General features: G+C 42.5%; 1 protein-coding gene across 4 annotated transcripts in view; it reads right to left on the bottom strand.

Moving 5' to 3' along the window:
- ABCC8 (ATP binding cassette subfamily C member 8) overlaps window positions 1-23,529 on the bottom strand; it is a 135,515-nt gene that overhangs the window by 4,259 nt on the left and 107,727 nt on the right. For all 4 annotated transcript variants that reach the window (XM_073347373.2, XM_078853180.1, XM_073347374.2 and 1 more), the window contains 10 exons: window positions 21,105-21,174; window positions 19,830-19,987; window positions 18,713-18,805; window positions 15,225-15,327; window positions 8,308-8,421; window positions 7,520-7,640; window positions 7,249-7,379; window positions 6,404-6,482; window positions 3,649-3,757; window positions 2,106-2,209 (listed from right to left, as the gene is read on the bottom strand). In XM_073347373.2, coding sequence (XP_073203474.1) covers window positions 2,106-2,209; window positions 3,649-3,757; window positions 6,404-6,482; window positions 7,249-7,379; window positions 7,520-7,640; window positions 8,308-8,421; window positions 15,225-15,327; window positions 18,713-18,805; window positions 19,830-19,987; window positions 21,105-21,174 — 1,082 coding nt within the window. The remainder of the gene's footprint in view (window positions 1-2,105; window positions 2,210-3,648; window positions 3,758-6,403; window positions 6,483-7,248; window positions 7,380-7,519; window positions 7,641-8,307; window positions 8,422-15,224; window positions 15,328-18,712; window positions 18,806-19,829; window positions 19,988-21,104; window positions 21,175-23,529) is intronic.

The following is a 23,529-nucleotide window of genomic DNA, read 5'->3' as shown; positions in this document are numbered from 1 at the left end:
GCCTGTGTGTAGATTAAAGCACTCTAACCTCATTTGTTGATATATGTCTCTTGCAAATCAGACAACAATCCCTGGAAGATCTCCCTTCTACAAATTTGGTTGAGTGTATCATTTTATCTAGCTTACCCCAATGCTGAATACCTTCTGTATATACACATTAAATTGAGGAAAAGGAAACACACTGTTAAAAATGAGACTGACTTCAAAGGAACTTGTCAGAACAACTAGTTGTTATAAGCTATTTTAAATGGAGTTGTATCTTTACAATGCTGCCTTCTTGAAAGAAAACAACTTTACGTGAGGCAGCACCGACTGCTTGTGGGCCCAACCCTGCAGTCTCTACTCAGGCAAAATCCTACTGGAATCAAAAAGAGCTTTGTCTGAATAAGGTCAGCAGGATCAGACTCCTTGTGCACTAAAAGAAAGGTACAGCAGGTGTCATGCAGCATAAAAAGTGACAGTAAAAGACAGGTAATATGCATTTTCCAAGAGCAGATTGATTTGAAATCACAAATGTATCCCTTGTAACATTGCACATTTGGGTACTACTAGTTACCTGGGATGTCCTCAATAGAGATTAAAGTCATTGGGATTTTGAACAGTTTGGAACTATGCTCCATGACTGCGCAGTCAGCTGCTGGTTGTGGTTAGGAATGTGTTAGGAATACCATGGGTGATTAGGTTACCTAAAATTCATGTTCAGGAATTTTTTTTTCTTTCAAAAATGGATAGGGCTAGTATTGATAAATGCATAAAGAAGGGAAAAGTTTTGCTCTCACTAACTTCAGTGAGGTAGAACAGGGGTAACCAAGAGCAGGAGGTAGCTCATGATACCATTATTGTTGTTTGTTGAGCTTGGACAGTGTGCTCAGCCTTGTGCAGAGCACAGAGTATCAGATAGTCCCTGTCACAAGGAGCTTACAATGCTGTTTGTAATTTATTGTGCATTTCATACTTGATTTTATTTTATTAAAAACAGCTGTCTGGATCAATTTGTGCAGTACATTTCATTTAGCACACAATACCTGTTTCATTTGCCTATTCTAAGATTCATTTTATGTGTCTGAGTACTGCACTCAAGTACTTAAATGCATTTGCAATAGTGAAAGTAGCTTACAAGAAATGCTGGAATTCTAAAGAAGACCTAATCACCCCACAGAAGTCCAAGGGCATTGCTCTTTCAAGGGAGAAAAATAATCTGGGGAAATGCTGCCTTCTCGTGCATATTAGAACACAGGGCAGCACTCACAAACAATTCCATGAATACCAACATTATTTTAACATGTTTATGTGACAGATTGTATCTCTCTCTTTAGTATATCTATTCTCAGTACCACTCCAACCATGCAGTATTCTTTGAATCTGTAACATAGGTGGGTTGCTGGACTTATTTCATTTCCTGAAACAGGGTCTTTCTTTGATTTTGTGTGTGGATTGGGGCATTATATCCCACTGCCAGCTTATATGTCCATCTTTTTTTTCCATCCCACAAGATAATAATTTTCTCTAATTTGTTTTATATTTCCATTTTCAAGCTCCTTAATATCTCAATTACCTTTATACCTGTTTGCATACACTTGACTTATTAGCCACAGTCAGTGGTGTACCATTACATTTTTAGTAAGGCAAACAAATCTACACTTGCTTGCAGGGCGTGACCTTGCACACACTATGCTGTGTGGAAGATGCCATTTTGTTATACAAAACTGTGTACTTCATGTGCGTTTGGGGGCCGGAAGGAATTGTCCCACAGACACAGCTGGTCAGGGCTTTTGTATTCTTGTAGAACTTATTTCTGGGGCATGCAATGCATGCATTATATACATAGACGGTATGCCACTGGCCACAGGACCAGAGACCAAAAGTGAAAATCTGGCCTTACTGAAGTCAATGGGAGTTTTGCTATGGGTAAAACAGAAGAGGGAGTTGGATGGGACCCAGCACATTTATCTGACTTCATACAGGGCCCCACAAAACCTTGGGCCAGCCTGCCTGATCCGAAGTTGCTTCAGTAAGAGCCATTTTGCCAGAAGTTACTAACTAAATGTTAAATAGAAATGAATTTAACACTGAAAGCATTTTCCCAAAGAAAAGAGAAGTATTACCTAGACCCCCTGGTAGTGCTTTCACCACATGTTTGAGTTGTGCTATTTCCAAGGCTTCCCACAGCATGCTGTCTGTGCATTTCTTTTCTGGGTCCAAGTTAAACCTATGATTCAATACAGTTAAAAGTTAACTACGAACATCAAATTCACCCATGCACCTTTATAGTTGTGTGGTTAAAAACAAACACAGACATAATTATATATACATGGATTAAACACTTTGGGCCTGATTCTGATCTCACATCAGTCTAAGTCAGGAATAACTCCATGGAAGTCAGTAGATTTGCTCTGAATTTACACCAGTGAAACTAAGATCAGAATCTGACCCTTCGAATCCAACATGACCCCCTTTTAGTTTTTACAATACCAGTTTGTGGTACACAGAATGATCAGCATCATGCTGAATTATGAAACACAAACGAGCATCACCACAGCAGAACAGTAGCTATAAATTACTCAGCAGTTGTTATCAACCACTCTGAATGCATCCTTAGTCTATTATCACTCAAAATAGGCAGCGACAGGTGCTAATGTCCTTCATGTCATATCATGTTGCTTAAAATAAAACAAGGCTCATTCATTTTATTCCGGAATAAAAGACTCACAGCAGCAAATGTGATCTTTGATTTACTTTTTACTGCTAGTGTACATGAGGTGAATGTCCAGTGTTGGCCTAAATAAAATCTTGAATAAGTAAACAAACAAAACAAATATATACTGCCATTTTATCTTCTGATATAAATGATTCATTACCTATTCAAGCAAGTACAGCTTGAAGTCTCATGGAATCAGTAGGCAAATTGCAGCAGTTTCTAAGTCATTATAAATGAAACTCCACTCTAATTACTTTAATGCCCAAATTAGCCTATGTAGGCAGTATAACTGTTTATTAAGGGTCAGATTGTCCCCTTTTGTGGAAAACATCATAGGAGGGGATGGCATTTGTTGGAAACTCTGTGAAGTTCTCTTCTCTGAGTTTCCATTTCATCTTCCCCACATAGGAAAGAGTTTTGAATCTCATGGAGGACGGAATGGGGCAAGGTCCTGGAAACCTAACAGAGCACTAAGCTCCAAATCAACAGAACCTGAACTCCATTTACACGGCTTCTCTGATTCCCTTCCACTCTCCTTTGTTATGTGCCATGGCTGTCGTCCCCCTCACCTACATCTTCCCCACTTCACCTCTAAAGGGCTGGTGAATGCCAGTCGCACACTCTCCTGAGCTGACTTCGGCTGGCAAACCCACTGGGTCCTGAGGGTAGCAGGTCACAGATAGTGACTAGTCCCAGGCCCCACCTTAAGGAGCACCCCTCCCAAACTGTGGAGCACTGACCAGGTGCAGTTGCTCTAGAAGGGCTCCCCGGGCTCTGAAGAGGATGTGGGGAGGAGCACACAGAGAAGACAATGCTCCCCTCTTTTAATTAAAGGTAGTGGAGCATGAGGCCTCTTAAATGCATTGTTTGCTGCTGCTCTCTCTGTGAAAATCATAATCTGTGATAACACAAACCCTAGCTGTTTCTTGTTGTTTCTGCTTTATGCTTACCGGATTGTACCGCTGAACAAAATAGGATCTTGGAGAATGATGGACAGCCTGGATCTTAGCGTCTGTAAAGGGAGCTTTGCAATGTCTATGCCATCAATGATAATCCTCCCTATTCAAAAGAACATTGAGAGTCTGCTAGATTGTTCATCACATCATGTAGCTAGCAGCCAACAACACGACTTGATTTTAGTTTGCATTATATTACAGAGAAGCATGCAAGACTAACCCATGGGCTACATATTACTTTATTCACCAGTGAAACGAGTTACTGATAAGCGAGTGCAATTCCCTTGAGACTAAATCATGGAAGATGCCTGTTATATTTTATGAATATTGTATGTCACATCTGGTAGTTTGTTGGTTATTGTGTGGTTTGCTATATGATTACAAGGGGTAAATTCAAGCAAAGGTTAGGCACACAGGAAAGGGGACAATAGCTTCAGACTGCCCTACTTACTATACTTGAAGGACAATGCTGGTGTCAATCACTTTGAAGTTTTATATCCAGCTATGCTGATGAGTTCAACAGTCTGGCTTGGTAAGTGGGGGTGGGGCATGGGGGGACTACAGCCAGCAAAATGGAATAAAGAACTTTTAGGAAGGATAAAGAGAAGTCCCTGAAGCACAGGGGATGAGAGTGCTGGGGAACAGGCTGAAACCCCATCCCCTGACCTCAAGGGTTTCAGTTTGGTCCCCAGCACTCTCTGGGATGTTTAGGTCAAGCTCTGCCCACCTAAGCTTTAGGTCAGGTAGGTATGTGTATACACCTTTTATTGTGTTAAGCTCCCTTTTCTCTTGTTGTGCTTTGTTCCTGTGATTAAACAATGCTTTGTTTAGAAAAGGCTGTAGTGGGTTACTGTATATACCACTGGTCAGGGCTCCCAAAAGGAAGACTTGCAGGTAGCTGAACCCAGTCAGACCTGCTGAACAATCACAGTTGGTAATCGGGTTATTGTAGCCTTGGGCCCACTCTGAAAGTGGGAGAATCAGGGGATTCCACTCCAGAAGAGGCAAAAGCCTAGCACCCGGAGGGATGCACACAGAAAGACCTGGAAGGGGTCAGAGAGGACACTAGCCCTGAACAGTAAGAAGAGCCACACAAATAATTATATATTTAATTTGCAGGATGTCTAATAACCCAGAATAAATGATCAGATGTTGATTTAGTGCAATGTCATAAAGTTACCTGAGAACATAGCTAAGGTGCATTTGTTAAGAAGGGCAAGTGCAGGGTGAAACTTCTTCCCTTCAGGTCTCTAAGGTTCACACTCTGTATGCCATCCATGAGTTGCCCATGCCCCAAGCCACAGAGAGATCCAATTCTATTCTGTTCTAGTCAGGTTCCTGTAGCCCCTCCATCACAACCATATGCAAGTGCCTTCCAGGAGTGCATTAAGTGATGTGACTAACCTCTATCATGAGTGGTTCTTTCTTTCTCCCTCCCTCTCCTCTCCTCCCCATATGAAAATGTCACAAAGAGTTTGTGATATTCTAGAGCAGGGCATAGAGGATGAGGAGTGTGCTCCTCAAGCTTTAGCACATGCCCTCCAGATCTTCCTGTGCCCTCTAGGCTTCCTGCCCTGCTTGGTTTGCTCTGGCAAGTGTTAGTCAGAGGGGATGGCTGTGCAGGAATTGTATGTGGATAGGCCAACCAGAAATGGATTGCAAATGAATGGTGCTTCTACAGAAAAACATATCCATATTTTGCTGAAAAGTGAACAGAGAGAGATTTTGGCTCTAAGAATATTCACAGGGGGAGAGCCCACCTCCTCCCAGTGGCAGCTAATATGCACTTGTACTTAGGGGGATGAAGGTTCTTTTCACTAGCATGACACAGGGGGTGTATGAGGACTACTCCTTTGTGCCTGTGTTCAGACTAAAAGGCAAATGAACATTATTTCCAGATGAGTTGAAATAGAGACATCTAACTCAGACTGGTGCACATGACAATTCCCCAAGTAGCCTCTGTGCTCATAGTAGACCCAGGAGGTACTATTTGCTATTCTTACACATCAGCCCTGGAAATACTGCTTCACAAAGGAGATCATAGCATTGTGCAGTGATGGGAAGCGATTTTGAGATGGAAGTAACCACCTGTTTGGACACAGCATGGGTAGCAAAAGCTCCAGGTTATCCTTGGAGCCCTGAACAATTCTGTCCTTGGAGTAACCTGCACTATAGCATATCTTTTCAACCCTCCCTGCCACTGATAAACACTATGCTTGTTGGTTTGTGCTGGAGACAGAAATATGCTGCCTCTGCACCTTTGCCTACCCCTTTAATGCGTGCTGGTAAACGCTTAAGAAAAATGACATGCAAGTCTACTTCTGGAAATAACTGTAATTAAAGGCTCAATCCTGCTCTCTCTGAAGTCAATAGGAATTTTGCTATTGACTTCCAAAGAAGCAGGTTCAGGCCCTATAGGAAATCAATATTGACACAGAATATGGATTTTTTTTTAAAAAATACACATTTGAAGTCTTTTTCTATTTTTAATGGAAACACTTGCCTGAGGCTGCTGATGGCGTTAGAAAACACTGATCACGTTGAATGAGATTTTATATTGACTTGGGTTATCAATATGGCAGAAGCTGATGAAAGACAGATGGTCCCTTACTTGGAATAAGCCCAGCAACAATGCCTCGCACAGTTTTACCGTCTTTGTAATTCACAACTGCTAGGGTCAGAGGAACAAGGTTCAAAGTTGCTTCCCCAGGGATCTAACCATGACGGGATGGAACAGCTATGAGCCTACCTTCAAAGGTGTCAACCATTCTGAAAAAGGCGAGAGAGAAGGAGGATTTCCCACTGCCAGTTCTGCCACAGATTCCAATCTACAACACAGAAACAAGATGAGTAGAACATTAAATGAGTAGGAAGGAGAAAGCATTTGCAACAAACATCTTGGGGTGAAATTCTGGCCCCGTCTGAAGTCAATGACAAAACTGAATTGTCTTCAGCAGAGGCCATACTTTCGCCCTTTTGTCTTTTAAAAGAGAAATTGACATTCAGGGTTAGATTTTGGCTGGCCCTCCATGGGGATGCTAGGGAACAGTGGGTCACAGGGAGTCCTTCTGGAGCACAAGGAGAGTTGGCTAGTGCTGCCAGCAAAGCTTAGAACCCCAGAGGGGGTGTGTCTGGGTGGGAGAGTCCATTGTACGATGGGACACTGACACACAAGATTAAGGAGATGAAAGAAGATTGAGGGGAAAGGGACAAGTGGGGAGAGATGACCAATGAAGGGATGGGGTAGGGGAGCCATTTGGGAATGATGGAGTGTATATCTCACATTGCAAGTGTCAGTGTCCCTTATTTTGGGGCCCTATGTCCCACAGCGGAGCACCAGAAGATTAAGCAGCACTGTACATCACTGTAACGGTACACATTTTTGAAGGCATCAGAGCAAAACTGTAAAGAAACCGGTATAAGGGATTAGGACCGGACTATATTATTTTGGAGGAAGAAAAACTTGGTGGAGGAAAAACTTTGGAAATCATGAATAAAAAATAGCTTAGTACGTTCTCACCACTCTGTGGTTTCTATTACAAGCTGGTCTGACTGGGGAAAGAGTCATTTCTCAAATCATCTCCGCTTTTTTACCTTTTGCCCTGGAGAGATGTGAGCACTGACGTGCTTTAGGACTGGCTTTAGGTTGCTGTCATACCGGACACTCAGGTTCTGTATTTGGATCTCACCTCTGTCAGGCCAGTTCTGAGGAATCTGTGAAGGAGCTGTACCCGGAGCATAAAAACCCACTTGTGATCAATTCATCAATTCATTAAATGCTCTAATAAGTTATTTATGGCAATTCACTGTGAATCATTAAATATTTAACGAGTTATTTTCTGCAGAGATACTATACCACACTCACAAAGGAGCCCTTCATAATTTTCAGCTTCTGTTTTTAGAAGGCCATTGATCCTTTTCACTGCTCCCAGCTGGATCTCCATATCAGCCAGGTTACGAACCATCCAGTTCAGGTAATTAGACACCTGAAATAATATAAATAAATAAATTTCACTTTTTGCTAATATGAAATACTGGAAAAGGAACAGCATAACACTATTAGGCCACCAAGCACTTCCATTCCTCCAAGACAGCTTTTTAATTGTTTCGGTGAAGTTTATTCAGAGTACAAAGTCTTAATAAGCTGGACCACTGAATGAAACATTTGGTGCACATTAAAACAGTGGCAAGACTGGTTGCAAGTTAAATATTCTAGTCATGGTGCTCTGGTATTATGGTGCTGCATGCCAATATTCAAAAAGAAAATAAAAGCTGAGAGAGAGAGAAACAGATATAACTTTTCTATAAAAAGAAAAAAAAGCCTGAATATCTAGAATGAGAGATTGCAGCATAATGGTGAGTAAATTAGTGATCTGGTAATACTACTTTTCAATTAGTATGAATGATAACATTTTGATATATTTATGAATAACTGCAATATATATTACTTACATGGGATTTAAGAACTCAGAAAAGAATATGCTTAACAAACATATCACCCACGCAATGTGAATTGAAGTTAATGTACTATTTCAGTGTTTTTACAGCTTCCCAATAAGGATGTGTAAACAGCACCTTCTGTCCTTCCCATCTTTGTGTCCTGAAGAAAGCAGTGTGTGTGTGGGAAGCCACTCAATGCATGATTTAACTTACCATAAGAGCATAGGTTAGTCCTAAACCCACAAGTCCTGAAGAGAGCTGATTGTACAAGGAATTGGTAATAGAAGTCACAGCTGCTATGAGAACCACACATGCTCCAATGTATTCCTGAAGGAATATGAATAAGCTCCATCACTATATATCACACACACACGCACACACACATAGAGAGAGAGACACCATGCAAATGTTTCGGTAAGTTCAGTTTGAAACAATAAACCCTTTACGTGGCTAAGACTGAAACACATGCAGAAGATTTTAAATAATCTGTGGGTAGAGAGGGCCATTTAACCCCCATTTTTGTTTCAGTGTCCCATGACCCCTCTCTCACCTCTTGGTATTGTCGGTTGTATCCACTGTTGTGTCCCCATCCCATCTTAAATTAGGCTTGGTCTACATGTAATTTTTGTACCAATACAACTATCTCAGTTAGGTGTGTGATGTTTTACTGAAATAGTTATACTGATACAATGCCTAGTATAGATTCAGTTATACCCATAATATAAAGGTGCCATATATTAGAATAGCTTATTCCCTACATTTACAGGATTAAGCTATACTTGTATAACTGTGTCCACACTAGAGGTTATGGAACTGGTGTAGTTAAAGTGGTACAATTTTTGCATACAGATAAAAACTTTAGAATGGGAAGTCAGTGGGGCAGGGACTGGCCTCCTCTATGGCCACATCTATGCTGGCAACTGGACAAAGGTAAAGGCTGTGTGTACACTTGCCCACATAACCCACACCTGCACAGTGTACAAATATGCTGTGCTGGACACGGGTATATACTCTGAACCTGGGAATACCCATGTCCACACAGCTTTTTTTTTGGGTAAGCAAGGTTAGCACTAGTATTTCAGGGGCAGTATCCCAAGGCTCTATGAGTCACAGAATACATTCTAGGATCTGCCTTGCTGTGTGTGTTGGTGGGACTGCAGATGCCTTCACACATTTGGTGATGGGAGCTCCCACTCACCCCTCTCCTGCCCAACTGGTGGAAGACATGGCATTAGTGACCGATGGTACCCTGCTCCTTCTTGTGAGACAAATGAGAGTGCATTGCAATACAGGACCGGTGACAATTTTGGGTGAAAGGATTCGGACCTCTCTCACAAGCCAAAGAATGGTGGCCAGGATGGGGAGTAATGCACTGTTGCCCCATGACACAGAGGACTACCAGCATTGCAACTGTAAGTCCATGGGAGGCCACCACTTCTGGACCAGGAGAATCAGCACCGTGTGGTGGGATTACATAGTGTTGGAAACTTGAGATGACGACCAGTGGCCACAGAACTTCAGGATGAGGAAGCCAACATTCATGGAGCTCTGTGAAGAGCCGGCCCCAACCCTACAGTGGGAGAACACAAGGGTTTGGAGACCCATCCCAATGCAGGAGCAGATGGCTATAGCCCTCTGGAAGCTGGCAACATCAGACCGCTATCAGCCAGTGCCAAACCACTGTACGGGTTGTGGTGGTGCAGGTTTGTGAAACCATCCATGCATTCATCTACCCACATGTGGTTGCCATCACCAAAGTTCCAGAAATTACAGTGGGGTCCCAGAGAATGGCCCCGTGCAATTCGGAAACACCATCAATGGCACCCACATCCCCATACTTTGCCCACTGAAAGGCATGAGTGAGTACATCAGTTGAAAAGGTTACTACTCACTCGTTCTTAAAAGCTTAGAGGACCACAAAAGCAGATTCCTGAATGCTGTCCAACACATAGGACAGGCCATGACACTGAGTACTGAGGAGATTGGGATTGTACTTGAAGGGGGAGGAAGGGACTTTATTCCCCAGAAGCAATGTGGTTCTCTTTGCTCACAGTTATTCTGGGGGACCCCCACATACTTGCTCCCACACTGCCTAATGAAACCCTAGCCCAGCTTTCAGCACCTGGCAAAATGGAGATTCAACAGCTGCAGGATGATAGTGGAGAATACCTTTGAACGGCTGAAGGCTTGTTGATGATGCTTATGCTCTTGGTTGGAGGCCAGTGTAGCCAACACTGTCTGCATTATTGTGGCATGCTGTGCCCTTCATAACATTTGTGAGATTAAAGGTGAGTACTTTAGGACAGACTGTGTACAGGACAAGATGGGCTTCCAAAACCTTTACAGAGCAGCTTGATCCAGTGAATGTTCATACTGGGTGCTGGACCACAGTGGGCCAGGGAAACCAAGGATGCAATTTGTGCCTACATTATGGATGAATGGGCGGGCAGGTAGGTAACTGCAGCCTGGTCCCAAACAAAGTGCCACACCCCATGCATCTACTGTAAAAATAAAAGAGGGAACATTTCCATTCACTTGTGTTTCAATGCAGCTTTTTTACCCTCCCACTGACTGTCATTAGCTGATTGTTTAGGTAATGACTCATTACAGGTAACTGGGGCAGGGCACCTCTGCAGGTATAGCACCTTCTGTTCTGTGATTGGCCTGCAGATGGTATCTGGCCAGATAAATTGCACTTACACTTATTGTTCTTTCATTTTGTGTTAATGTTCACAACTGTTAGCCAGACCAGTTCAGGTGGATTACTCAGTGTCTGAAGGACCTTGAGAACAGTTGATGAAGCTGGTGGGAGGGGCTTTTACATCTCATTTCTGGTGACTGTGATTGTGGGGGGATTTACCCACCTTCTCTTCCTCCCCACTCCCCTGGCCCAAGTTAATAAAATTACTTGTTATTTCCATGCACACTGCACTTCCAACATGTCTCCAGCTTACTTATATTCACATATACTAGGACAGGGAGAGTTTTGGGGGGTGGGGGTGGTTCTGGGAGGGTCAGACTGGACTTTTCAGTTTTCTACCCCGGAGAGTTATATGACTCAAAGCACTGACTGATAGAGCCCAAAACTGAAAGGGAAAAAACGCTGTACCTTTACCAAAGCTCAAATGACAGGTCCACACACAAGTAAAAGAAACTAACATTTATTGAAACTAGTACATGTAGCATAATTCTGAACATTTTTTTAAAAGAACTGTGAATGAAAACGGAATGGATCAGACTTCCTGAAGAATGTTAAAACTTTATTCCCTATGGCCCCATCTTCCTGGCCCTGATCTTCCCCTACTTTGTACAAGGAGGGGGAATGTCTTTAAAACATTCAGAGGGGTGGGGGGGAAGGGATGTCTCCTGAATGGGGTTTGGGGGCTAGACACACGCTGGCCTTCAGGCAGTTTTGGGCTCATTGTTTCTCTCCTCCACGGTCACAGAATTTCCCCGGGAGGGGTTTTGGGTGCCAGTACAGAGTATTGGGCCTGGAGTCTTGCAGCCTCCCAACCCCATCACAGAGGGTGGGGTTTGGGTCCCCTAACTCAGCAGCATGGTGGGCTGCAGGTGCAGGAGGAGTAGTAGCTGGAGGAGGAGGTGCCAATTTATGGATACTTGCACAGCTACTGCGGCAGGCAGGACCTGAATCCATTCCACCTCCCCTTGTATCAGGGACTCCAACAGGGCGTGCTCCCAGTCCCCTTGGGCAACTCCCATCCCCTGTACCATGTGTCCTGCTCCAGGAACCAGATCATTAATGACTCCTGCCTTTGGAAAAAACGTTCCTCCCACTCCATAGACTGTCGCTCCAGCCCAATAGCCCATTCCTCTCTTGCCCTTAAAGTCAAACTTCTCCTGGCTCCTTCTGTCGACCCCAATGAGCACATCCTCCAGTGTCATCCTTTGTCTGCCCCTACCGCCCTGGGCTGCTGCTCCTGGATTCTAGGCAGAATGGGTTCACTCTTCTCATTCTTCCTGCCAAGTCAATCACAAAAGCAGCATTATATTTCATCTTTCCTTGGAAAGCAGGTAAGAAATCCCCCCACATAACATAACACTGCTGTGGAGGTCGCAGTAGTGATACTTCTCAGCATTTCAGGAATGTGATTGTTTTAGTATCCTTGATTCTCAGACAACTTTTACAGCCCCCAAGAAAGGAACACCTGCTGACAATGGGAGTTAGCATCAACTAAAGGTTTTGAAAAAATTAATGTCTTAAAGCATATGATTGGGCTGGTGGGGGCATTTATTTCTGGGGCAGTAGTAACTGTTCTTAATTCCTTCTTTTAAGGCTGGCCAATGACTGGAGAACCTAGTAGTTTTAAAATTACCAGACTGGAAAGGGGAGATAGATTTCTAGTCCCGTGGTGGGGATCTGCCAATCTGTGACAGAGAGATGTTTGTGCTACTTGTCATCCTACTGATATCACTGAACAGGAGGGTTTGGTGAACTCTGAAGGTGGGCCAAGCACATTTGTGCTGCCTTTGAACTTTAAGAAACCAGTTGGAGTTTCTGCTGCACCAGAAATATTTTTGACCTATGCTTACAGGACTGGGAGACAATCTGAATGGAAACAGACTACAGTCCAAGATATCAGACTGAGCCTGCTTGGAGGGGGAGAAGCAAACCACTGCAAATGCCCACCCATCTCCAAACCAGGAAATCATTTCCCTTTTTCCAACAAAGAGTGGAGAAAGGAACAGGGAAAGAAAGAGGGACATCGCACCTGTACTGTGTTCCCTGAACTTCTTGATCAAGGCCGCAAACCAATGACCTCCCTACTGCAAAGTGAAACTGGATTGTTTGTGCAGCCACCAGCACAGATCCCAGACTCTTTCTCCCGGCTTATGGAGCACAGCACTGAGGGGGGAGAGGCAGGACACCAGGGCAGGGTAATGTTTGAAAACATTTATACTGCGACAGAGGGCTGCTGTTGTGTTCCTCAGAGAAGCAAAGGCTCCCCTTCTCTTTTCCTGTACATAACTGATCCTGATACTACACCAAAGCCCAGTTCTGCACAGCTCCCATGTGTTTGTTGTGCAACTGCGGGGAGGGATTATTGTAGTGAAAGTTTGTAATCTTGAAAGGAGCTATAACTCTGGAGAATCATTCATCTAGTACAAATGTCCTGTCCCCACAGCTGGATCTTTCCACCCCCCTCCCTCTTTGTCAGCCTGTCGGCCAATAAACTCACATACCCAGGGGCAATAGGTTAGTTCACAAATAATCCGCTCTATAGCTTCGGCAAAAAAGCTTTGTAGTGGTTTACGGTCTTTCAATAAAATGGAATTTACAGTTGTATCTTGGTTGGGGACCATCTGGGTGAGGGTGGGGTTTAACTTACCAGCCTCAGGTTCTAGTTGCTGCTGAGTAGAGAGGTTCTCCTCTTGCTCATCAGGAGGGGCTTGCTGAGCCGTCTTCTCCTTGCAGAGGTGCAGGATGACATGCTCTTCTTTCTCCAAGGCCTCCTCCTCTGCAGTCCCCACCATGGCCTCCATCACCATCCCATCAGCTGAGGCTGGTGCGGGTTGAGGAGGGAGTCGTGCATCACCACAGGCTCGGTAGCGGGAGCCTGGGAGAACACTTGGTCCGGCTCCTTGAAGGATAGGCAGATTGGAGGACTTCTCCTGGAGCGACTGGTGGAGTCTTTTGCCTTCTGATACCAGAGCCTCAGGTGCTTTATTCCTTCCCGGGAGTGGACCAGAGTACAGTGAATGCCCACCTGCACCAGCCTATCTGAAACTTTCAGTTACAGGTGTAAGTTCCTGATGCTGTGGGAGAAGTTGTGGAAAAAGGTGAACTCCGACCACACATTTATTGGGACCTGGGTGTGGTTGGCTGACTGGGCGGCAGCTCGTGGAACATGTTCACTTGTACTGATGAAGAGAGTCCAGTGGAAAACTGTTGTGAAGGGGTCAGTGCAGCTCACTGCTACCGGTGAGAATGAGGAGGCAGGGACCTTTATCGATTTGGATAAGGGTCAGGCAGGAAAGGGTTCAGTACATTGTGGGAACAGGACTGGAGGACTATTGAACTCAAGACACGCCCCTTACCCCATCCACTCTACGCACTGGCATGGGTACGGGGCCATGCGACAGCCCGAGGCATGTTCATACCCACACGCCGCAGGTCTACTAGCATTCTTTCCCTGGACAGGTCTTGAAACCTGTATTTCTGGGGTTTAGATGTGGATGCTAGGGGGGTTCTGGCACAACCATGTGCTTGGACCATGTCCAGTTGCCAGTGCAGATGTAGTCTATGTTTATACAGTGCCTAGTACAACAGGATCTCGATCATCTCTAGATGCTTCTTCATTATTATTCCTTATTTGCTGAATAGAATACAGGCTAGTTCTCTTTCCTCTGAGTCACCCAAGAAACTGAGTTTAGGTGGCAAATATACCAATATATGTGAAAGTCTAAAATTAATGTGCAGATTGACATGAAATAGACACACTGATGTACTTGTAATGTATATGGAAGAATCACACATTTATAACATGACTAGCAGCAGCTTTGTTACATCGGTGCCTTGCAGAAATAGATACAAATGCCAACACCACACAGCATAAGAAGCTCTCTGTATTGCCTTCCTGAAGACTCATTTTTAACAGATAATTTCTTTCACCTACCTGCTGTACTTGCACTACAAAGGGAACAAGAACACAAAAGGCAATAGCCCTGTCCTTTGGCTGACTCAGGAAGGACGTAGGCCCAAATCCTCACACACCCTATTGGTGCAGAAAGCACCCAATACAGTGGAACCTCAGCACAGGTAGCTGGATGGATGAAGCCCAGGTGTACTGACATGCACAGCCCCCTGTGGGATCTTGATAGCACAGCTAGAGGATCTTTGGCTCTGATCATTCCTCCCCAAAAGGGAAAGGGCGGAGGTGGGGAGGCAGGCAAAAAAGGGCCATGAATCCTATTCCTGCTCTGGAATAATTCCTCCCCTCTTGCACTCCATTGGACTTTCATCGATGGGGTAACTTGGGCAAATTTTCTTTAAAAAGACATGTACATGGCAAAGGTATAGGCTGGATAACTCATATGCATCAATGGAGCGCCAGGATCAAAGCGAAGCATAACACCGCCCTCTCCCGCCCCAAACAGAGTAATGTACTTGCCATGCGGACTTCCAGCCAACGATTGGCAGCTGTAAGGAAAAGGGAAGCAATATTGTTGGAATCTGTATATTCAAGAAGCTTTTGTCGGAACCGGCCTTCATACCTTCAAAACAGAAATGGCAAAGCAAGGAGTCATTGTGTGTCATGAGGCCTTGGAAAAGTAAAAAAAAAAAAAGCAAAAGCATTTAATAGGCTGCATTTTTAAGAGCAATTCAACCCAGCCTCTTAATCCTAATACCCAGATATTGGAGTGTATATATTAGACACACACAAACAGAATTTGCATGCCCAAATTGTGGAGCTGTAAGTTGCAGCATGCTGCCACAGCTTCTAATTATAGATAAAACTTTAATTTTAAATGTCTGCATCACACAACAGTTCAAGAACTGGAACCTCCCGAGTGTCCTAAACATGACCATATGCAATCATCCCTCAGCCACAATGTCCTTTCTTTAGGAACAAATAAGATTTTGCTATCTTCTTAAACTGGAGCTGACATTTTATATAGGACTCTGGGACTAACATTGGCTAGCTGGGCAGTTCATATTAAAACTATAATTTATAAACGACAACAGACTCTGGCTAGTCATTCACTACCGTGGCAGCAGTGAGGAAGGTGGCTTGAAATAAAGAAAAAGATAAGAGTCTGAGAAAGTGTGTGCACGCACACACGTGCACAAGAGAGAGAGCAAGAAAGTGAGCAATTGAAAGATGTGTTAGCTGTACAGAAAACACAACTCCTCTTTTCACGACCATATAAAATCGAGTGGGTTATTTGCTATTTGTATTGCAGTAGTGCCTAGGAGCCCCAGTCATGGATCAAGACCCCACAGTGTTAGCGACTGTCTCTTAATTTGTGCATAGAGAATGCCCAGTACATTGTGGGAGCCCCTAAACTACAATCAATAAAAGTAGCAATAAGACTTTTATAAACCAGTTTTTCTCTCTTCAACATAAACCAGCCGAAGAGTACAAAGGCTGTTAAATACAGCAAGTTTGTTTTACATTTACTACTGTAGAACTACACTGATGTACACTAACAACTAGAAGAACATTTGCTAGTTAGTGAAACTTCTGCATTAGGCCTTGATCCTGCAATGATGTCAGTGGGGCTCCATGTGCATGCAGCAGACTGCCCACTCTAGTGCTTTGCAGGATCAGGGTCTTAGCTAGTACTCAAATCAGCCAGGGTAATATACCAAAACATGCACTTTGTACATTTATTTTGATAGCTACTAATAATACTACACAGCATACCAGTAAATGGACTGTAAAATATTTTGTAAAAGAAATGAAGCCTTGGTTATAAAATTCAGCTGTTATCAAATCTTTACACCGACATGAGGAGAGAGACAGCCAACATTTTGTACAAATGATAAAGCCCGAGTATTAATGAAGTTTTACTGTGTGTCAATTACCAATATTCCTGTATCCCCTTCCAGGTACAGGCTAAAAAGTAATTACCTTTAAAAAAATCACAGACCCTCTTTATTAAAATGTCCAGGCTGTTCACAGATTATCCCAGTGGTCATGACACTATAAAACGCTAGGGATTCTGGCAGTGTGCAGTCAGCAGCGGAATGTGTGTGGGCGGTGCAATTGCTGACGAGTACAATTTGTCATTAGAGTGCTGCAAATTTCTCAGACTCTCACTACAGAAATTGTCCCTAAAGTGAAACCCTTCCCTGGGGAAACCTTGCTTACATTTCATTTATTATTTAGGACAGACCATGTCAAAGTCCTTTATACACCAGACAACATATGGAGAAGGTATATTTACACCCAGGATACTTGATGAAGGATTCTTTGTGGCTGCAGCGACAGCAGCTGCTGTCTTTCTGATACAATTCCTGGATTTTTATAAATTGCTCAAAATGGCCCAGAAAAAATATAGGACAGTAAGGGTGCCACAGGAACAACTGGTACCTGTTAGCCCTATGGCTGGATTCCTCCTATATTACTGTGTTATTTTTAGGAATGTAGGAGCTGGGTACTTTGTTCAAGCTTTAATGTCTAAACTTCAAATGCCACTGCTACTACTCAGTATGCAGCTGAAAAGCAATATACTCCTAAAAATAGCCAAGATACAAGTTGACACAGAAGCTTGACATGTAGATGGAATACAAAACCTACTGAATGTCTCCTGCTGTTTGGGTCAAAGATTCATCAGTTATTCTGGGATTTCAAGCTGATGAAATCACAAACATGAGGCTCCCTAAATTCTGAACAGGCTTTGCTGGAGCAGTTCATTTCATGGTGACTGGGGATGGGGTATCACGAGGGAGTGTACTAAACAATGAAGGGTATCAGTGAGGTGGTATTAGGAGTGATTTATTGTAGCAAAACTCTTAAGCAGTGCAGCACTAATGGTCACAACATCTCTGTTAATTTCTTCCAGAGTAGAAGAGCATTAGGATAAGAGACAAAGAGAAAAGCAAGGATTAGAAACCAGAATGGAATAATAAATTTCCTTAATGGGGCACACAGGAGAACACATACCAATAAACTAGAGAAGACTGTTGGCACTTAAACAACAAGCATAATCATAATAATTAATACTGAGAAATACTATGCTGTTCTCCAAACAGCAGCAATATGCCAGCATACTGTACTCTCATTCAGCTACGAAGTTCAAAGCCTGATTGGGACAATTTAAATACTAACATAATTAAATACAGGCAATATGTTTTTGATCTCCATTTTTTCTGTTCTTAAAAAAATTAAACAGAAAAGAAAGGAAATTAAATGCTAAAGACCCTATAGGTTCATAACTTTGTGGACGAAAAGTATTATACAATTATGTAAATGAAACATTAAGGTTGTACAGGAATGACCACAAAGAATTATGGAATTCCAAAGGTGAGTTGTTAGCAGCAATGTTAACTTGCAACATATGTGTATGTGTAGATGAGACGGGGCTCGGAAGACTCAACTTTGACTCAACTTAGAAATGACAGAGATAATGTTGGTTTGGGGAAGCAGCTGGTAGGTTTGGCAGAACTTTTACTGGCACACCAGGAGATTATATTATATTTGTAATACAGAAGCACAACTCAGGTGTGTTATTAGATCTTCCTCAGCCGTTTCCAAAAGTCTAAATAGATGTTATGGACAAGGACCAGTCAGGCAAGCAAGGACTTAAAAGATCGTTGTATTGTAATTCAAATTCTTCATAAATGCCCAGATTTGTAGCCACCAGCCTCCTTTCTTGCAAGTGTGGATCAAATAACTGGGGGTGCAATTTTACCCCCCCCCTAAAATTATTGGCATCCACATTTTAGATCACTTAAGTGTCCAAGAACTCCATTTACTGATGCAGTGAGGTACTTAAACTTCTAAAGTGACCCAAACCATAATTATCTGCACCTACAAACCGTAGGTGCAGAAGTGGGTGCCTAGTTAAGGGTAGGTTGAACATTTCATTCATGACATATATCCTATGTCTCGCATATATCAAAACAATACAATTTTTTTCTAAAAAAATATACCTGAAAGCTCGTATAGTGGTTAAACCCTCCATAGTCTCTGAAAAATGGCAAAGTAATGGCAGCTGGGTGCTGTCATCCAACTGTTGCAGGTCCCTGGAAACAGTTTTAAAAAGAAAATCAGTTTTAATAATACAGTGATCCTTTTGAAATAAGCACTACAGTGTCTTGGGGAGTAAAATGGAACATCTACAGAACAGAATCTCATGCCCGTGAGCCTAAAACGGCAGAATTTCAAATGCAAAGACTCTTGCACTAAGACAGATACTCCTAGAAAAGCAAGAGGATCATTCTTACTAAACGCAAACACACAGTACTGGAGCTCTGAGAGGTCTTACTGCACTTCACCCCAACATGCACTTTGTTCCTACATTCCAATTTCTCATGTGGAATGATTTACTTCTGAAACACCATTCTGGCTTCAATTAACTCAAATGAATAGAAGCAATTAATTTTTGCTACACTGCTTAGCAATAACCACCACTAAAATTCTGTTTAGTCCTGTAGGAAGTGGGAAAGGGTACAGGTAGCCCCTTCTCAATTTGTGCACATATGCAGGATCTTGGCAGAACGCTTCCACTAGCACTCCTTGAACACTGTGGAGAGGGGATCTACGTGGCTTTATGGACCTGATGGCATCTAATAGCAACTGAGGGTGAGAATGCTGCATCTTTTAGAGGCAATCGTGGTACAGATGCGGAGTAAGCTCCACCCCTCAATTTTTCTCCTTGATCCCTGAACTTTTCATTTCCATCTGCCCTGGTCAAGCTAAATGCCTTTGGCCATTTCTGCTTTGCTGCTATATCTTCACACTTCTCCTAAGGCTCAACCTCACCGGAGAGGCTAGCATTTGGCCCTTGTTTTGTGGATTGTGAATTCTGGTATGGTCACTGGTTTAATGATGGAAACAAACTTTTCTCCCACTCAGAAATTCTAATTTAATAGTTATAAACAATGCAGCTGTAAAATGATACATTTTTACTGTGATAGACCTGACTTGCTTTCATGTAGGGATACAGCCTTGGCAGGGCCCCGTTTAAAACTCTCTATTTCCTGGTACCAGATCATGAATTTCAGAGTACGTTTTAAATACCAGAATGAGCCCGGTCAATGCTCTTACCTTGAGGCCACTCGAAAGTATTTCTGGATGAAATAACATATGATAGCAAGAGGAAGCAGGGCAATGAGAAACATTGGCGTGACGTAGGAGATTACAGCAAGAGCAGATACACATAGCAAAGTGGAGCGGCTCAGGCACTCCAGGGTAGCAGGAATGTGCTGGATAAATAAAGAACATTTAATATCAAAGGTAAGGCAAACAAAGGAGTAACACACAAGTCAACATCTTATCTCATTCTTCTTCTCCCCACTCACAAAAAGTTACCATAACTTTGAAGATTAACATTTCTGAACTGGCTGATGGATTCTGGGCAAAACTGATGGTATTTTTATGTGGGTCCTCTACACGCATACATTGCACAGCACATTCCTCCAAAAGAATACATGTCGCACAGCTAGCAATAGAGATGAGGTTAATAACCAGTCAGCTTCAAGGCCTGTGACTATTCTAGGTACCCTCTTTAGTTGGAGGTGCTCTAAACATCTTTTTAGTTCATTCTGGCACAAGTGCTCCAACCCTGAGACAACACAGTGTCCCTTTACATTTCTTTACAGAAGAAAAAACATACCCAAGACCCTTCAGCATCTGAAAAGCCTCTAACCAAACAAGTTTTTCAGCATGGATTTTAAAAATAGGATTCCCTTTTTCTGAACACTGCAAGTCATAATGACTTATGAGGAGAGGCTGAGGGAACTTGGATTATTTAGTCTGCAGAAGAGAAGAATGGGGGGGGAGGAGATTTGATAGCTGCTTTTAACTACCTGAAGGGAGGTTCCAAAGAGGATGGATCTAGACTGTTCTCAGTGGTCGCAGATGACAGAATGAGGAGTAATGGTCTCAAGTTGTAGAGGGGGAGGTTTAGGTTGGATATTAGAAAAAACATTTTCACTAGGAGGGTGGTGAAGCACTGGAATGGATTACCTAGGGAGGTGGTGGAATCTCCTTCCTTAGAGGTTTTTAAGGTCAGGCTTGACAAAGCCCTGGCTGGGATGATTTATTTGGGGATTGGTCCTGCTTTGAGCAGGGGGTTAGACTAGATGACCTCCTGAAATCCCTTCCAACCCTGATATTCTATTCTATGATTCTATGATAATGGAAACAAATATAAAATGCATTCAAAAACACAACAAAATTTTCAGATCAGTTATAGCTAAATGAGATTTAGTCCATCTTAACACAACATGGCGGCATTCAGACACGACATTTTCTGGGCTGAAGATGATAGGGGAAAATTGGCATGCATTTCTGGAGAACAGATTTATTTTGTCTCTGTACCTGGTCGATGGTGTTGCAATCAGCTGAAAATCTGTTCAAGATGCTTCCCAGTGGTGTTGTTTCAAAAAATCTAAAATGGACAGTAAATGGGAAAGGTCATTGCAACAGTGCCCCCCATAAGATTTTATGGAAATATGCTTATGGATATACATGACATAACTGGAATATGTTCTATGCTACAAATGCGATATTACATATCTATGTAAAGGTTATGATCTACTGAATCTATTAATCCTATTTGTATGCATGTATCATTTTTGTATTTGAAGTTATGAATATTGGCCGTGTACTGGCTTGATTTCTAAATAACCTTAGTAGAGCATTTGGTCAGTTCCTGGAGAAAGGAATTCGCAAAGTTAAGCGCCCAATCAAGAAGCACTTAAGGAACAATGCATCTTGGAATGCTCCAATCCACATAAGAAGTCTTCCTGGAGACATTCAAGATACCATGTGGGCAATGGCTTCTGCATGTAAAAACTGAGAGTCATGCATGGACATGTGACTTGCCCAGGTGACTCCAGAACTCCATCTTGGAGCTGGACTTTGCATAGGAGAGAGGAGGGGGGTCTCCACCCAGAAGAGAAAGTCTATTTAAGCCCGTTTGGTCTTCAGCTGACTCCATTTTGTCTTCAGCTGGCTAAGGAGACAGCCACTCCACCCACAAGGATCCCTGAAAGAAACTGGAACAAAGGACAGTAACTACAGCAGGTGTGAGTGCTTGCTGGATCCAGACTAGAAGGAGGCTAGTCCGTAAAATAGAGCTTACTGGAACTGGTGAGGTTTTTATTTGTATTTAGTTTGATTAGACATAGACTTGAGTGCTTCATTTTATTTTGCTTGGTTATTCACTTTGTTCTGTCTGTTACTACTTGGAACCACTTAAATCCTACTTTCTGTATTTAATAAAACCACTTTTTACTTATTAATTAACCCAGAGTATGTATTAATATTTGGGGAGGCAAACAGCTGTGCATATCTCTCTATCAGTGTTATAGAGGGTGAACAATTTATGAGTTTACCCTGTATAAGCTTCATACAGTGTAAAACGGATTTATTTGGGGGTTTGGACCCCATTGGCAGTTGGGCATCTGAGCGTTAAAGACAGGCACACTTCTGTAAGCTTCTTTCAGTTAAGCCTACAGCTGTTAGGGAACCTGGGTCTGGGTTTGCAGCAGGGTAGCAGGTCTGGCTCAAACCAGGCAGGGAACTGAAGTCCTAAGCTGACTGGGCAGGAAAGCAGGAGAAGCAGTAGTCTTGACACATCAGGTGGCTGCTCCCAGGGGGTTTCTGTGATCCAACCCATCACAGTCAAAGTTAATACGCAAGTAGATATTAAAATACTTTCCCATTTCTTTCCATTTCTCTTGAGCTCTATACTGAGCTGGAACACAATCTATTGATAACAGTGGGGAATGAGTAATAGGTCTATAGTCTCTGTTGTGCTGAAGTCAGCCCTAACTTATTGCATTCCAAAACCAGGCATAATAAAGGAATAACTGTGTCCTAGCACTATGAATCATCACTCCAGATTTCACAGGACTTCCCTGCACAATACAAGTAACATAACTAAACAAAATATTTCATATTATAAATATATTATATATACATAATATTAACTATGTTGTTTATTTAATTATGTATTAAACACACACACAAAGCACTCCTCAGTGAGGAAAAATACAGACAAAATGTAATTGCAAGTCTTGCATGATCATATTAATTTTTCTTGGACCAGCAATATACCGTAGTCAAAAAATTATCAGTGTAAAAGGATTAATGACATTTTAAAATGAACCTGAAGTTATTGTGGGGACATGACAGCAAGGTGACCATAGGGAGGTGTCTATTTTAGGTTACAGTCCACCAAAGTCATTGGGACCCTTTTTAGTAGAGGAAGGAAAGGATATCAAATAATTTAGAAAGGATTTTTAAAAGGATGAAGAGAGGATGTTAACTCTATTGTTGCCTATTTCATTTTCTATTTAGTGTTCATTTTATATTCTATCCACTAAGTATGCATATATAAAACAAAGATTAAATGAAGGTTACACTTTTCCATCATTAGAGTTAACTTTAAAGTGTGGTTCTAGTCTGAAAAGTAAGTTTGCAAGAATAGTGTTGTAGGGTTCCATGCTTATTGTCCCTCAGTGACTTCCTTGTCAAATGAAGCTTGTAAACAAAAAGATGTTTTTCTAACTGCCAGCCCTGTCCTGGACTCTGACAGTGAAGCTGGGTTCTTTCCCTCTCATGCATCATCACCAGAAATAAAAATTATAAAGGCCAAATGAGGACCACAGCAACACCTGTGCAATCCCACTATCTTTAATGATGCCCTTGGTGATACTTCTTCCTTTCTGTTATCTTCAATAGAGTTGCTCAGGTGTAAATATTTATACCTCAGCAAATGTTTCCATTGATGATGAAT

This window comes from Lepidochelys kempii, chromosome 6, assembly GCF_965140285.1.
Source record: "Lepidochelys kempii isolate rLepKem1 chromosome 6, rLepKem1.hap1, whole genome shotgun sequence".
Lineage (NCBI taxonomy): Eukaryota > Metazoa > Chordata > Testudines > Cheloniidae > Lepidochelys > Lepidochelys kempii.
This window is presented reverse-complemented; position numbering and strand designations above follow the sequence as displayed.